Consider the following 16315-nt stretch of genomic DNA (forward strand, 5'->3'; position numbering starts at 1 on the left):
CTTCATCAGATGCATACTGTGGAAAGTGTAGAAGACATGAAGTCTTACCCCACCGTCTGGATACGACCGGAGGCTGCCCAACAGGAGGTGTGTTGCTTAGTGGGGATGGCTCCTTGATTAGTGTATCCTGTGGTGTTGGGACACGACTGGCTGGGTTTCACCGACCTCATATGGGGGTGGAGCGGGCAGCCCAAGAAGAGGTACAGAACCCGCAATGGGAGGCAGGGCCTGTTAGGCGAACCCGGGCCAGAGAACCCCTTGGAGGGGACGTTGAGAGGTCCCAAAGTAACAGAAGGGAGTCAGGCCCTAACCGACTGTTCAACGGTGGAAGAGACGAGGGGGCTGGATATTGATGGAGATTTCCTGGAGGAACAGAGAGGGGACTCCAGTCTTAGTCGAGCCTGGGACCAGGCGGCCAGCTGGGATGGAGAGGCCCATCCTCAGCAGTATCGGCCCCAAGGCCCCCATTTTGAGATCCACAAGGACCTGCTTTATTGGGTGACCCAGGAGCCAGAGATACGAGCTGAGGTGCGCCAATTGCTGGTCCCGCGGAGGTTCCAAAGAGGACTACTCTGCCTGGCCCACGCTGTCCCCTGGATGGGGAATTTGGGGCACGAAAAGACCTTCCTAAGAGTAGCCCAATGTTTTTTTCTGGCCAGGCATAAACCAGGAGGTCCGGGATTACTGTGCCTCTTGCCCCGAGTGCCAGAAGGCTGGCCCGAAGGGGGTACCGAGGGCCCCCCAGTACCCTTGCCTGTGATTGGCACTCCGTTCAAGCAGATTGACCTTGGCCTGATGGGGTCCCTGGAGAGAAGTAACACGGGCCATAGATACATCTTGGTTGTAGTAGACTATGCGACCTGGTATCCTGAGGCCGTAGCATTATGAACAGCCATGGCCCCCATCATCGCTAATGAACTATTGCAGATATTTTCCCGCATGGGGTTGCCACGAGAGATATTGACCGAGCAGAGGACTAATGTAACCTCCAAATTGATGGCAGAACTCTGCCAACTATTGAACCTCCGTGCCCTCAAGACCTCCATCTACCGTCCCCAGACGGACGGGTTGGTGGAATGCTTTAATGGAACCCTAAACGTGATGCTACAGAAATTAATGGGGGACGACCCCCGTCAGTGGGACAAGTTCCTACCGGCATTCCTCTTCGCCATAGGCAAGGTGCCTCAAGCTTCCACAGGGTTCTCCCCATTCGAGCTCCTCTACGGGACACAACCCTGGGGGATTTTAGACCTCTTGAAAGAAACCTGGGAGGAGCAAGAGACCTGGGTCAAAAGTTCAGTCCAGTATATCCTCCATTTGAGGGACCGGCTTTGGGAACTAGGCACCCTGGCCCTGGAGAACCTGTTACAGGCACAGTGCAACCAGGAGGTCCAGTATAATTGGGGGACGAAGATGAGGAACTTTGAGCTGGGGGACCGCGTTCTGCTGTTACTGCCCTCCTCTGAGTCTAAACAATTAGCCAAGTGGCAGGGGCCATTCAAGGTGGTCCGGTGGGTAGGGCCTGTTGATTACGAGATTCAGCTGTCCAGACGATGAAGGGACACCCGAGTGTACCACATAAACCTGCTGAAGGTGTGGAAGGACCACGAGGGTTTTATGATTGCCCCCTACCCTGCAGAACATCAACTTGGGCCATTAACCGGTAAGTACGAGGAGTCAAGCACGGTAGCCATTAGCTGAGAACTCAACCCTACACAGCAAGAACAGGTGCGGCAGATAGTAGCAGCTTTCCCCACAGTCTTGTCCGCTCAACCAGGAAGAACAATGGTGATCAGCCACCACATTGCCACCATCCCCAGCCAAAAGGTGAGAGACAACCACCGCCTGCTCCCTAAGAAAATGTAGGAGACCGTGTGGAAGGAGTTGGAGTCGATGTTAACCTTTGGGGTAGAGGAAGAATCGAAGAGTGAGTGGAGGAGTCCCATAGTGCTGGTCCCCAAGCCAAACGGCTCAGTGAGGTTTTGAATCGACTTTCACAAAGTGAACGCCATGTCTCGCTTTGATGCCTACCCCATGCACGGGTGGATGAGTTACTGGAGAGACTAGGCCATGCAGAATTTATCTCCATCCTGGATTTAACCAAGGGGTATTGGCAGATCCCCCTGACACCTACCTCACGAGTGAAGTCAGCCTTTCCCATGCCGTTCGGCCTTTTTCAATTTACAGTAATGCCCTTCGGGTTACATGGTGCTGCGGCTACATTCCAAGGGCTTGTAACCCAGATACTGAGCCCCCACGGTTTATACGCTGCAGCATACATTGATGACATTGTCATTTATAGCTCCAGCTGGGGAGACCATATTCGGCACGTAACCAATATACTACAAGCCCTGGGTGTCACGGGTCTCACGGCAAATCCGGCCAATTGCCATTTAGGACAGGTGGTGGGAGGTGACTTATTTAGGCTATACAGTAGAACGAGGGAAATTACACCCTAAGGTGGATAAGGTACGGGCTTTGAGGGACTACCCTACCCCTAAAGCCAAAAAACAGGTATGGCAGTTCTTAGGATTGGCGGGGTATTATCCGCAGTTTGTCCCTAATTTCTCGACACTGGCCACCCCCTTGGTGGACCTAACGAAGAAAACATAGCCCCAGAAGGTCTAATGGATGAAGGAATGTGAGGATGCTTTTCACGCACTCCGAGAACAACTGACCCAGGAGTCTGTGTTGACCCAACCTGACTTTATGAAGCCCTTCGTTCTCCAGACGGACGCATCTGGATTAGGCATAGGAGCTGTCTTGTCACAAGAGGTAGAGGGGGAAGACCATGCCGTTTTGTACCTCATCCGGAAGCTCTTCCCACATGAAACGCACTACTCCACCATAGAATGGGAGACCCTCATGGTTAAGTGGGCAGTCGACACAATGCGTTACTACTTGCTGGGGAACCTGAGCTGTAGCTCACAAAAGCTCATGCTCAAATAAATTGGTTAGTCTCTAAGGTGCCACAAGTCCTCCTTTTCTTTTTGCGAATACAGACTAACACGGCTGTTACTCTGAAACACATCTTCTTAGTGACTGATCATGCCCCCCTTCGCTGGATCAACAGCATGAAAGAGACAAATCATCAAATTATGCGGTGGTATTTGTGCCTCCAGCCCTATTCCTTTCAAGTGCTGCATAGGCCAGGTAAGGCCCACCGAAACGCGGATTTTTTTTCCAGGGTGGGAGAAGAGGAAGGGCGGGGAGGGGGACAAGTTGGGGGAAATCCCAACCACCGTTCTAAAGGGGAGGGTGTGTGACAGGGTGGACCGGCCTCACACTGGGACTGAGAGGGTTAACCTGTCCCTCCTTGCAGAGGAAGGCTAGGCTCTGCTGGGCATGCTCCAACTGGAGGTCAAGTATAAAAGCCTGCAGGGCTGTTCAGTCAGGGTGGGTGGCCAAGGAGGAAGGATGCCCAGTGGAGGCTCCAGCCCAGAAGCAGCTACACCCTTACAGGGGAGAGCTGAGGAGTCAGGAACCGGGAACAGAGGCTTACAGCTATTGGAACCCTAGGGAGTGTCGGGTGCCAAGGAACCTGGAAACCCTGATGCCACAAGGATTACTACTGTTGGAGAACTGGTGGGGAGGGACCCAGGGAAGGTAAGGGTGTGGTACCTCCCACCACAGCGAGATCAGTGTGTTGCGGCAGGATTCCCTGCTGACCCCGTGGCGGATCACCCCGCCGCTGGCAGGGCCCTGGGTCAGAGCCCGGTGAGAACGGGTGGGCCTGGGCTCCCCCACCAGAGGTCACAGCCCCCCTTCCCTTTTGACGACATAGTTCCCCAACCCCTTTCTTACCCTAAAAGGGATATATGGACTCAGGCCATTGGGCCACCCTGCTCTAGGAGCATACTCTATGGACTCTGGCCACTAGGCCGCGCTATCCCACTAGGGCAAGTGGAGTTATATGGACTTTGGCTATTAGGCCACACAGCACTGACTACCGGAAGGGTAGTAAAACCAACGTAGACGCAGAGATGTGCGGTCACATCTCGCCCCCCAACCCCTGAATCAAAGGGGTTGATGAGGTACAATCTGCCCCACAAACACCATTAGATAGAATCACAGCTACATTTGTCAGAGAGATCATACAGAGAAGTACCCTGCCTTGCCCAGCTCCCACTCACTGGTGATGACCCAGCTTTCACCCTTAGGGTATGTCTGCACTACAAAATTAGGTTGAATTTATAGAAGTTGATTTTTTAGAAAGCGATTTTATACAGTTGATTGTGTGTCCCCACTAAGTGCATTAAGTCGGTGGAGTGCGTCCACAGTACGGAGGTTAGCATCAACTTTCGGAGCGTTGCACTGTGGGTGGCTATCCCACAGTTCCTGCAGTCTCCGCCGCCCATTGGAATTCTAGGTTGAGCTCCAATGCTTGATGGCGCAAAAACAATGTTGCAGGTGGTTTTGGGTACATGTCATCAGTCCCCCTCCCTCCGTGAAAGCAACGGCAGACAATCATTTCACGCCTTTCTTCCATGCGGGCGCCATACTGCTTTCAGCAGACAGTGCAGTAGGGCTGCAAACTGTCGTCATCAAATGACCATTTCTGCTGCCACTCTGCTCTCCTGGTGGTCTCACAGGTCCTCTATATGACCACTTCTGCTGCAACTCTGCTCAGCTGCTCTTGTCTCGCCATACCTTGGCAAGCGTGCAGACGATGCAGTAGGTCTGCAAAACTGGTCATCCAACCACCACTTCCCCTGCAACTGTGCTCTCCTGCAGACGCCATACCATGGCAAGCATGGAGCCCGCTCAGATCACCGCGGCAGTTATGAGCATTGTAAACACCTCACGCATTATCATGTAATATATGCAGAACCAGAATCTGCAAAAGTAGGCGAGGAGGCGACGGCAGCGCGGTGACGAGAGTGATGAGGACATGGACACAGACTTCTCTCAAAGTACGGGCCCTGGCAATTTGACCATCCTGGTGGCAATGTGGCAGGCTCATGCCATGGAACACCGATTCTGGGCCTGGGAAACAAGCACAGACTGGTGGGACCGCATAGTGTTGCAGGTCTGGGATGACTCCCAGTGGCTGTGAAACTTTCGCATGCATAAGGACACTTACATGGAACTTTGTGACTTGCTTTCCCCTTCCCTGAAGCGCAAGAATACCACAATGAGAGCAGCCTTCACAGTTCACAAGCGAGTGGCGATAGCCCTCTGGAAGCTTGCAACGCCAGACAGCTATCAGTCAGTCAGAAACCAATTTGGAGTGGGCAAATCTACTGTGGGGGCTGCTGTGATCCAAATAGCCAACGCAATCCCTGAGCTGCTGCTATCAAGGGTAGTGACCCTGGGAAATGTGCAGGTCATAGTGCATGGCTTTGCTGCAATGGGATTCCCTAACTGTGGTGGGGCCATAGACGGAGCCCATCTCCCTGTTTTGGCACTGGAGCACCAAGGCAGCCAGTACATAAACCGCAAGGGGTACTTTTCTGTGGTGCTGCAAGCTCTGGTGGATTACAAGGGACGTTTCACCAACATCAACGTGGGATGGCCGGGAAAGGTACATGACGCTCGCATCTTCGGGAACTCTGGTCTGTATGAACAGCTTCAGCAAGGGACTTTATTCCCAGAGCAGAAAATAACCGTTGGGGATGTTGAAATGCCTATAGTTCTCCTTGGGGACCCAGCCTACTCCTTAATGCCCTGGCTCATGAAGCCATACACAGGCAACCTGGACAGTAGTCAGGAGCTGTTCAACTACAGGCTGAGCAAGTGCAGAATGGTGGTAGAATGTGCATTTGGACGTTTAAAAGTGCACTGGCGCAGTTTACCGACTCAGCGAAACCAGTATTCCCATTGTTATTACTGCTTGCTATGTGCTCCGCAATCTCTGTGAGAGTAAGGGGGAGACGTTTATGGCGGGGTGGGAGGCTGAGGCAAAGCGCCTGGCAGCTGATTACGTGCAGCCAGACACCAGGGTGATTAGAATAGCATAGCAGGGCGTGCTGTGCAACAGAGAAGCTTTGAAAACCAGTTTCATGGCTGACCAGGCTACGGTGTGACAGTTCTGTTTGCTTCTCCTTGATGAAAACCCGCCCCCTTGGTTCACTCTACTTCCCTGTGAATTGCATGAAGCTCAACATAGAAGCGGCATGTCTGGGGCTCTGACCCCAAGCGGCTGTTTGCCTCTGTGGTTTTTTGGTAGGCTTGCCTGAGCTCCTTAAGTTTCATGCGGCACTGCTATGGGTCCCTGTTATAGCCTCTGTCCTTCATGCCCTTGGAGATTTTTGCAAATATTTGGCATTTTCTCTTTTGGAACGGAGTTCTGATAGCATGGATTCATCTCCCCATACAGTGATCAGATTCAATACCTCCCGTTCAGTCCATGCTGGAGCTCTTTTGCAATTCTGGGATTCCATGGTCACCTTTGCTGATCAGGTATGTATGCTCACCTGTTCTTATCAGCTTGCTGCAGTGGCCAAACAGGAAATGAAATTCAAAAGTTTGTGGAGCTTTTCTTGTCTACCTGGCCAGTGCATCAGAGTTGAGAGTGCTCTCCAGAGCGGTCACAATGGAGCACTCTGGGACAGCTCCCGGAAGCTAATACCATCGAACTGTGTCCACGCTGCCCCAAATTCAACCCGGCGATGTCGATTTCAGCATTAATCCCCTCCACAGGGAGGAGTAGAGAAATTGATTTTAAGAGCCCTTTAAGTTGACAAAAATGGCTTAATTGTGCAGGGTTAAATCAATCTAATGCTGCTAAATTCGACCTAAACTTGTAGTGTGAACCAGGGCTAAGTGTCCTGGGCTGAAAGTATTGTGTGGGGGAAAGTCCTTGCTTGCTAGTCCTGCCTCCGATGTGTGGGCTGAGATCCCTAAAAGGAGGATTCCGGCATGTTGTCTGTGGTCACCTCTGTTCCAGGACTGGTGAATATAGTGTAAAAACAAACAAGTTATGCTGAGAAATTACCCAGACTCCACATCACTAATTTTCCAATGGGAAATCAATCTGCAAGACCTGAATTCTGCTACCGCTCAGCAGAAGGGTGAGAATATTGTTAAATAAACAAACATTAATAATTACTGATAACATCAAAGTTCCTTGGGAGAAATATGTCCATTGGGGGTGTGAATGGGAGAGAGATTCTTCCATCCAAATCTTTCATTTGCAAACTATGGATTAAATTTACTTTGCATTCAGTTTCCTGTGTGTCTGTTAAACTGTGAGGCTTCAGCACCCAATCTGGCAGGCCTGAGTCATTTTAGCCATTGTTTCTTGTGCAATTGTTCCACTGAAGGCAATGGGACAGTTGACATGAGTAAAGATTGCTCAGTAGTTTCAGTCTCTGCATGGCCCTGCACTCCAGGGTCTCTGCATTACATTTCAGCCATGCAGAGCAATGACCTTAAACAGCTGGTAGCAGAAAGGCGATTCCTCTGGGAGTGGGAGGTTGGTTGCATCAGGATAGTTGTTTGTACTGTCTGCACAGAAAACACAGCGCTAATTCCCCAGGCTCAATCTCTTCAGAGGTGAAATCAAGGGAGACACAGCCTTCCATGGAGAAGGATACAAATATGAGGGCTCTGCACTGTGTAAATGGAGGGGGAAGAGCATGTTCTAAGACAGATCACAGCAGCTGCTTGTCCATTCAGGTAGATGCAGGTGTCTTTGCTGAGCAGATTCAGTTTCTACTGAATGATGAGACCCAAGTAGTTCAGTGGTGGAAACCGAGTCCTGGCTCCCAAACCCTGAGAAATAAGAGGTCATCACTCGAAGCTTGAGGTGTCCTGTGGTTACAGGTGAGCACCCTCTTCCTGATTGTGTTTCTATACCATCTTCCAAACAGGGGCATGGATATGCTTTGTGAATATTGTTTGCAATGTTGTTGTAGCCGTGTTGGTCCCAGGATATTAGAGAGACAAGGTGGGTGAGGTGATATCTTTTACTGGATCAACTTCTGTTGGAGAGCAAGACAAGCTCTCTAGCTCTCAAAAGCTTATCTGTTTCTCTCTCCAACAGAAGTTGGTCCAATAAAATATATTACCTCACTCACCTTGTCTCTGTGAATATTAGCACTTTTAGCCTCACCATCCCACAGCAGTGCCAGTCAATGTTAATAGCCCCATTTAACAATGGGGAAATTGAGATATGTGTCTTGTGAAAGGTCCTCAGCTAAGGATCTGGCTCAGGATAACTAGGGTGAAGCCTGGAACAGAATAATGGGAAATCAAAATTAAATAGGGTGACCAGATAGCAAGTGTAAAAATCGGGACGCGGGTGGGGGGTAATAGGTGCCTATATAAGAAAAAGCCCCCAAAATTGGGACTGTCCCTATAAAATCGGGACATCTGGTCACCCTAAAACTAAGTGAAGCTGATAGAAAGGAACATTAAAATGGCATGTTAGGTAGATAAAGTGTAATTAGGAGGATGAGTAATTAATTAGGAGGATGAGAGGGTATGTGAAGAACAAATGGTTTTAGTTAAAAGTAAATAAAAACTGCTTCACTATATCTGAGTCAGGCAGGTTGCAAGAGGATCCACGAGTCCACTGAACCCAGGGAATAAACAAGATATGGACATTGCTCAGGTGCTATGGTTGAGATTTTTAAAGCCACCTAGGAATTGGGTGTCCTAATCTCCTATTAGAATTAATGTCCCAATCCTATAGACAGTTTGACAACCTCCTCTCAAATGATTTCTTTGTATCGATTGTCACCAAAAAAGTGTTATCTGTGCCAGGTCAACTTTTTTCAGGGAACAGCCTGTCAGAAGCTGAAATATCAAACAAGTAGCTTCCTGAACTAACTGGAATTTTGGGCTTCTCTGTATCACTTTAGGAGAACATAATAATAATATAGGAATTGCCAGATTAGATCAGACCCAAGGGCCATCCTGCCCAGTATCCTTCTCCAAGAGCGGGCAGTACTAGATGTTTCAGAGGCAAATGTAAGAACACTGCAATAGCAGTTCTGGGATAATCTCCCCTCACATGTGTCATGTTGGTCTAGAATAGTTGTGGAATGGATTTTAAACCTCATGTTTTGGGGGTTAAGCCAATCTCTATTGGTGCCATTAATTAGGATAACTCTGGATATTTATATGGCTGTCAGGAACATCCAGTCTCTTCTGGAATCTAGTTAAGTCCTTCATATCAATGGCTTCCTGTGGCAATGAGTGTGATGCTCCCAATGGGGATGCAAGAGTGTGAGTGCCAAACTCAGGGCAGACAGTTACAACCCTGGGCACAAACCCCCTCATTGCTTGTCAGTTCTAAACTTAGATTTCACCAACCAACTGCACCGAGTGCAAACTCCTCAGGCACTTTAACAGCCTTGACAGAGTCCCCTACACTCCCCTCCTTGGCTGCGCTGGTCTGTCCTGCCACCCAGGTGAGCGTATCTGTGGTACACGGCCAAGAATCACAGCGATATTCAGATTACTCCGGACTTCCCCCAGGTCATTTGCACTTTAGGTCTCACACCAAAGACAATGCTTGTAGCCAATCCTATAGTGAATTACTGTATAGGAAGATTTGTTAAATAGGAAAAGGAAATGAGAGTTATTTACAAGGTTAAAGCAAGAAAACAGACCCATGAATGAGTCACAGTCTTAGGTTTCAAAAGGTGATACAGGCTTCTCTCAGCAGCAAGCTGTATTTGACCTTTAGGGCTACCCCAGGCTAAGCAGCTGGGGATCTCTTGCTAATGCCTAGAAACACCCTGCCCCAAGTGTGCAAGCAGCACAGAGATCCCTAGTTCCTTTTGTTTGAGGTTTTTATCCCCCTCCTGCCATCTTTGCTCTGAGTTGCAAACTCAATCCATTTGCATGACTCATCTTCATTGGGAGGAGAGCAGAACAATAAGAGTCTCTAGTCCTTTTGTTGATGGTTTCTCAATCCAGTTGTCAGGAGTTTCCACTTGCAATATGCACCCATAGCCCACCCGGTATTAGGGTGACCAGATGTCCCGATTTTATAGGGACAGTCCCATTATTTGGGGCTTTGTCTTGTATAAGTGTCTGTTACCCCTCCCCACCCCACATCCCCTGTGCTGATTTTTCACATGTGCCATCTGGTCACCCTATCTGGTACTGATGGGTCTCCTTTTTCAGGAGAGGCTTAATGTCTGTGGGAGAGCAACTCTTCACACTCATGATCGTCCCTCTCCTGTGTGGTGATTCATACTCACAGAAGCTCACTACAAGCACTCAAATGTTAAATTACAATATGGAACAGACATTGCAGGGGAGATTAATGCAGGCAGCAACTGACAAGCATTCAGAGTCAAACATTAAACACTTCCATATAATTCTAGTACCCATTTTATCAATATTAACCTAGAAGGGAGCCAGACTGATTCCAGCTGTGTATGTTAGTGTCCTACTGAGACAGGGGGGACCTTGGCATGAGCTAGCACTTGGTCTGCCAGCATCACAGTGAGTGCCACAGTTTACTTACACAGTGGGTTAACAAGAATTTCATTTGCTAGATTTTAAGTTGCCCACCTTTAAATTTTGTTGTATGTCCCCCTTGTTCTTGGAGTAATGGGCAGGGAAAACAGAAGTTCCCCATTCTACCATCTCCGAGTTTCTGCAGAAAGAGGAGTGACAAGAACCTCAGCTGAGGATCCTGAGTCCTGGCCACTGAACCCTCAGAAACAAGAGCTCATCACTTCACATTTGGGTTGTCCTGTGGTTTCAGGTGAGCACCATCTTCCTGACTGCATTTCTATGCCACCTTCCAAACAGGGGCATGAATGTGATTTGTGAATATTAGAGGGTCAAGGTGGGTGAGGTAATATCTTTTATTGGACCAACTTCTGGTGGTGAATGAGAGAAGCTTTTGAGCAACACAGAGCTCTTCGACAGGTGAATATTAACAGTTTTAACCTCACTTTCCCACTGCAGTGCCAGTCAGCATTCATAGCACAATTTCACAGAGATGGAGCATGAGATCCATGTCTTATGACAGGTCCTCAGTGGAGGATCTGCCCCACTGACACAAAAGAAGCTACTTTGATTTACAGCAGCTGAGGATCCAGCTCAGTGTGAGCCCCAAGCATAGAATCACAGAACTGGAAGGGACCTCGAGAGGTCATCTAGTCCATTGCCCTGCACTCAAAGCAGGATTACGGATTATGTACACCATCCCTGACAGGTGCTTGTCCAACCTGCTCTTAAAAATCTCCAATGATGGAGATTCCACAACCTCCCAAGACAACTTATTCCAGTTCTTAACCACCCTGACAGTTAGGAAGTTTTTCTAATGTCCAACCTAAACCGCTCTTGCTGCAATTTAAGCCCATTTCTTCTTGTCCTATCCTCAGAGGTTAAGGAGAACAATTTTTCTCCCTCCTCCTTCTAACAACCTTTTATGTATGTAACCCTTCTGCCAGGCCAAGTTGATAGCAGCAAGGGCCGGGTTCAGTACACAGGGGCTCCCTCTCATCAAAGCAAATGCAAAACTGGCTCGAGCCCCCACCCAGTGACCTGGGAAAATCTTACACACCCCCTGGGCACCTCAAAGAGGCAATACTTCCCCTCTCGCAAGCACAGAGTCTCGGTGTAGTAGAGAATCTTTAATAACATGAGGTAAACAACCTCAGCATTAAATTGGGGAAACACCACAACTAGTGTTCATTAACCAAACCATGAGCAAAGACCCACCCCAGAAAATTGGGCCACATCCTTTCCCTTGGGTTCTTGAGTCCCAGAACCCAAACGTCTCTTGAGTCCAGCAATCCACAAATCACCCAAAGTCCAAAAAAGTCCAGCCCCAGAGTTCAAAAGTTCATCTGCAGAGTGTTACTCCCCAGACTGGCTAAAATGTGCCTGTGTGGGGGGGAAAGAGGTAAGGGGCACCTTACGTGTCCTGAAACTGACTGCCCCACAGGCCTCTGCTCTGCTACGCTGTCTCACGAACGGCTCTGCTCCACCACGACCGGCTCCGCTCTGCATAGCTCGCCGTCTCATGAACAGCTCTGCTCAGCTCGCCGTCTCACAAACACACCGCTGTCTCATGAACAGCTCCGCTCCACCACGACCGGCCCTGCTCTGCACAGCTCGCCATCTCACAAACAGCTCTGCTCACCTCGCCATCTCACGAACAGTCCCCCAGCCTATCCACGAACAGCACCGCTGCACTCTAGATCTTCCGGCTCCCGACTACTTCACACAGTGCTCAGTGATTTCAGCTCATAGTAGTGGGAGCCTTAGTGCTGGTGCACCATTAAGGACAAAGTGAATGCAGCACAGTACCCGTAGCAAGACTCTTAATAGACCCAAAATTAGCTCTGACATTCCACAGTGGAGAGAGACAGAGGTGCAATGGGTGCTTTAGGACCTCCCAAAGGGACCCACACCACCAGGTACTAATACCTGTCTCAAGTCTCTCTCCATTCACAGAGTTTTGGAACCCAAGTCCCTTGCCTAGCGAGTGCTACTCAGTTGATGGTGAGTCCCTCCATCATAACAAAAGGCCAAGTACAGTTCCAAGCACAGTTCCCATAATCAGGTAATAACAATTTATTCTTCCCGCCCCAATAACAGAGACACTGGGGATCCCACAACAGCCAAAGTGACCATTTGGGCAGTTATGGCCTCATTCTAGGCGGGGTGGGTGTGCCTATGCAAATGAGATCAGCCCCTGAAGTTCTTTTCCACAACTTGCCACAGCTCACCACCAGATGTCAGGGTGGAGCCCATCCTGACTCTGCTTACATCCACTTGAAAACTCTTATGTCCCCTCTCAGTCTTCTCTTCTCCAGACTAAACAAACCCAGTCTTTTCAATCTTCCCTCATAGTTCATGCTTTCTACATCGTTGATCATTTTTCTTGCTCTTCTCTGCACTTTCTCCAATTTGTCCACATCTTTCCTGAAATGTGGCGCCCAGAACTGAACAGAATACTCCAGTTGAGGTCTAATCAGCCGGGAGTAGAGTGGAAGAATTACTTCTCGTGTCTTGCTTACAACATTCCTGCTAATATATCACAGAATTATGTTTGCTTTTTTTGCAACAGTGTTACACTGTTGACTCAGATTTAGCTTGTGATTCACTATGACCCCCAGATCTCTTTCTGCAGTATTCCTTCCTAGGCGTTATTTCCCATTTTGTATGTGTGCAACTGATTTGTTCTTTCTTAAGTGGAGTACTTTGCATTTGTCCTCATTGAATTTCATCCAATTTACTTCAGATCATTTCTCCAGTTTGTCCAGATCATTTTGAATTTTAATCCTATCTTCCAAAGCACTTGCAAACCCTCCCAGCTTGGTATCATCCGCAAACTTTATAAGTGTACTCTCTATGCCATTATCTAAATCGTTGATGAAGATATTGAACAGAACCAGACCCAGGACCTATCCCTGCAGGACCCTACTTGTTATGCCCTTCCAGCATGACTGTGAACTACTGATAACTACCTTCCGGGAATGGTTTTCCAACCAGTTATGCACCCACCTTATAGTAGCTCCATCTAGATTGTATTTCCCTAGTTTGTTTATGAGAAGGTCATGTGAGACAGTATCAAAAGCCTTACTAAAGCCAAGATATACCATAGCTACCGCTTCCCCCCTATCCACAAGACTTGTTACCCTGTCAAAGAAAGCTATCAGGTTGGTTTAACATGATTTGTTCTTGACAAATCCATGCTGACTGTTACTTATCACCTCATTATCTTCTAGGTGTTTGCAAATTGATTGCTTAATTATTTGCTCCATTACCTTTCTGGGTACAGAAGTTAAGCTGACTGGTCTGTAATTCCCCAGGTTGTCCTTATTTCCCTTTTTAAAGATGGGCACTATATTTTTCCTTTTCCAGTCTTCTGGAATGTCTCCGGTCTTCCATGATTTTTAATGTGGTGGCGAGTGGTGATAGAGTCTTACTAACCTGGATCACACATGCCAGATTGTTTCTAAACTCTGAGTTCAGGGACAGCATCTCCCCCACCCCCATCGCCCCAGTGCCTTTCTTGCTCCTGTATTATCATCCCACATTCATTATGGATGTGGAAGGTCACTCCACCAGTTAGGGTTGCACATCATCCTGGTTTTACCCCTTCCTAAGATCCACCCTCCAAAGAGCTGCATTATTTTACTGCTACATAGCTAATGTCAGGAAACAGAAAAGGCATTACCAGTCCCTCCCTACATCACCATCACCACCACAGGAACTAAGGGAGAATTTACTTCACTTCATAAATTATGCAAAACTGATCTCTTGTGTGGGGGTGAAAATTGTTTCTTTTCCTACAGGGAAATGAAAGGCGGAATATACCAGGATATATTGTTAGATTTATTTCCATTAATTATAACACAAGATTGGTGCCTAAGGACACTAGACTACATTGGAGATCTCAGTACAAGATTTCAGTTGATGTATTTATTGATTTTGACTCCTAAGGCATGGCATGATTCTGGCCATTGTCAGAAGTGAAATACAGCATTTAAGTATCATTGTTAAGCTCTGGTATGTCACTTGATGGGATTTGATATGACAGAACAGATCATTTCTCTATCAGTAATTGGCCACCATGGAAACGGGCTGTTACAGCAGTCATTGGTATCCATGTAGACCACCCTCTTCCCCATCAGAGCGAAGTTCTGTCCTCAGACTGAGACTCATAGAATCATAGAATACCAGGGTGGGGACCTCAGGAGGTCATCTAGTCCAACCCCCTGCTCAAAGCAGGACCAATCCCCAACTAAATCATCTACCTTTTTTTAAATTTTTGCCCCAGATCCCTAAATGGCCCCTCAAGGATTGAATTCACAACCCAGGGTTTAGCAGGCCAATGCTCAAACCACTGAGCTATTCTTCCCCCTTCAAAAGGAATAGTGATGAAGTGAGCTGTAGCTCACGAAAGCTTATGCTCAAATAAATTTGTTCGTTTCTAAGGTGCCACAAGTACTCCTTTTCTTTTTTGCGAATACAGACTAACACAGCTGCTACTCTGAAACCTGTTTCCACCCTGTTTCCACTCCTGGCACTTTGCTCTGAAATCTACATTTAGTCTTAACATTTCAGCCTTTAACCAGGAGAGGAAGGGGAGTTTCTGAATATTTATGGAATTAATTCATGAGATTTGATTAACTTTGAACTCCATGTCCTTCTGATTCAATCACACAGATTTATTGTTCCTAGACTCAACCCATGGCAGACTGGAGAAACCAAACAGCCATCACAGAATTCTTACTCCTGGGATTTGGGGAGCTCCCTGACCTACAAATTCTTCTCTTCCTGATATTCCTAGTGATGTACATGGCAACCGTGACCGGGAACACCCTCATCGTGGTGCTCATTGTGGCTGATCAGCACCTTCACACCCCCATGTACTTCTTCCTGGGGAATTTGTCCTGCCTGGAGACCTGCTACACCTCGACCATCATGCCCTGGATGCTGGCCAGTCTCCTGACTGGGGACAGAACCATCTCAGTCAGTGGCTGCATCACACAACTGTATTTCTTTGGGTCTCTGGCAGGTACGGAATGCTATCTCCTAGCAGCGATGTCTTATGATCGGTATTTACCAATATGTAAACCACTGCACTATTCAACTCTTATGAATACTGGGTTTTTCCTCTAGTTGGCTGCTGGGTCCTGGTTAAAGCTTGTTTGGCTAGTACTATCTTTGTTTTATTCCTATCACAGTTAACATTCTGTGGCCCAAATGATATTGACCATTTCTATTGTGATGTCATCCCACCTATAGAGCTCTCCTGCAGTGACACCCACCAGGTCATATTGGTGGATTTCATACTAGCCTGTGTATTCACCCTGCCTCCATTCCTACTAACTCTGACGTTCTACATGTGCATCATCGCCACCATCCTGAGAATCCCTTCCACCACGGGGAGGCAAAAGGCCTTTTCCACGTGCTCCTCTCACCTCATTGTGGTGACAATTTTCTATGGAACCCTAATAATTGTGTACCTGCTACCGAAACATGATACACTGAGAGACCTAAACAAAGTGCTCTCTCTTTGCTACACGGTCCTGACTCCCCTGGTAAACCCCCTCATCTACAGTTTGAGAAACAGAGAGGTCAAGGAAGCCTTGAGCAAAGCAGTCAGTAAATGTGGCTTTCACAGAAATGTGCAGATACACCTCCATAATAACATAGCCTGAGGTTTTCAAAGCTGCCTGGGTGATTTCAGCAATCAGCCCCCATTAAAATTAAGTTGAAAAGTCCCAGTTAAAATTTCAGCACTCAGTGTTGTCCATTTTAGTGGAAGAACCAGGGAGGGAAAACTATGTTTCGATCATGGAGTTTTTAACTGGGTACTAGGCAGAGTGGAGACAAAATTTTAACCGATTTTTATATCTGTAAAAAAGCCATTTTTGATCAAAAT

General features: G+C 47.9%; 1 protein-coding gene across 1 annotated transcript; it reads left to right on the forward strand.

Annotated features, from left to right (window-relative positions):
- The first annotated feature begins 15117 nt into the window (after positions 1 to 15117).
- LOC144274078 (olfactory receptor 6B1-like) lies at positions 15118 to 16091 on the forward strand. The gene is given in 2 exon segments (XM_077832761.1): positions 15118 to 15568; positions 15571 to 16091. Coding segments are annotated over 2 exon segments (972 nt in total).
- The last annotated feature ends 224 nt before the right edge of the window (positions 16092 to 16315 follow it).

This window comes from Eretmochelys imbricata, chromosome 14, assembly GCF_965152235.1.
Source record: "Eretmochelys imbricata isolate rEreImb1 chromosome 14, rEreImb1.hap1, whole genome shotgun sequence".
NCBI classification, from domain to species: domain Eukaryota; kingdom Metazoa; phylum Chordata; order Testudines; family Cheloniidae; genus Eretmochelys; species Eretmochelys imbricata.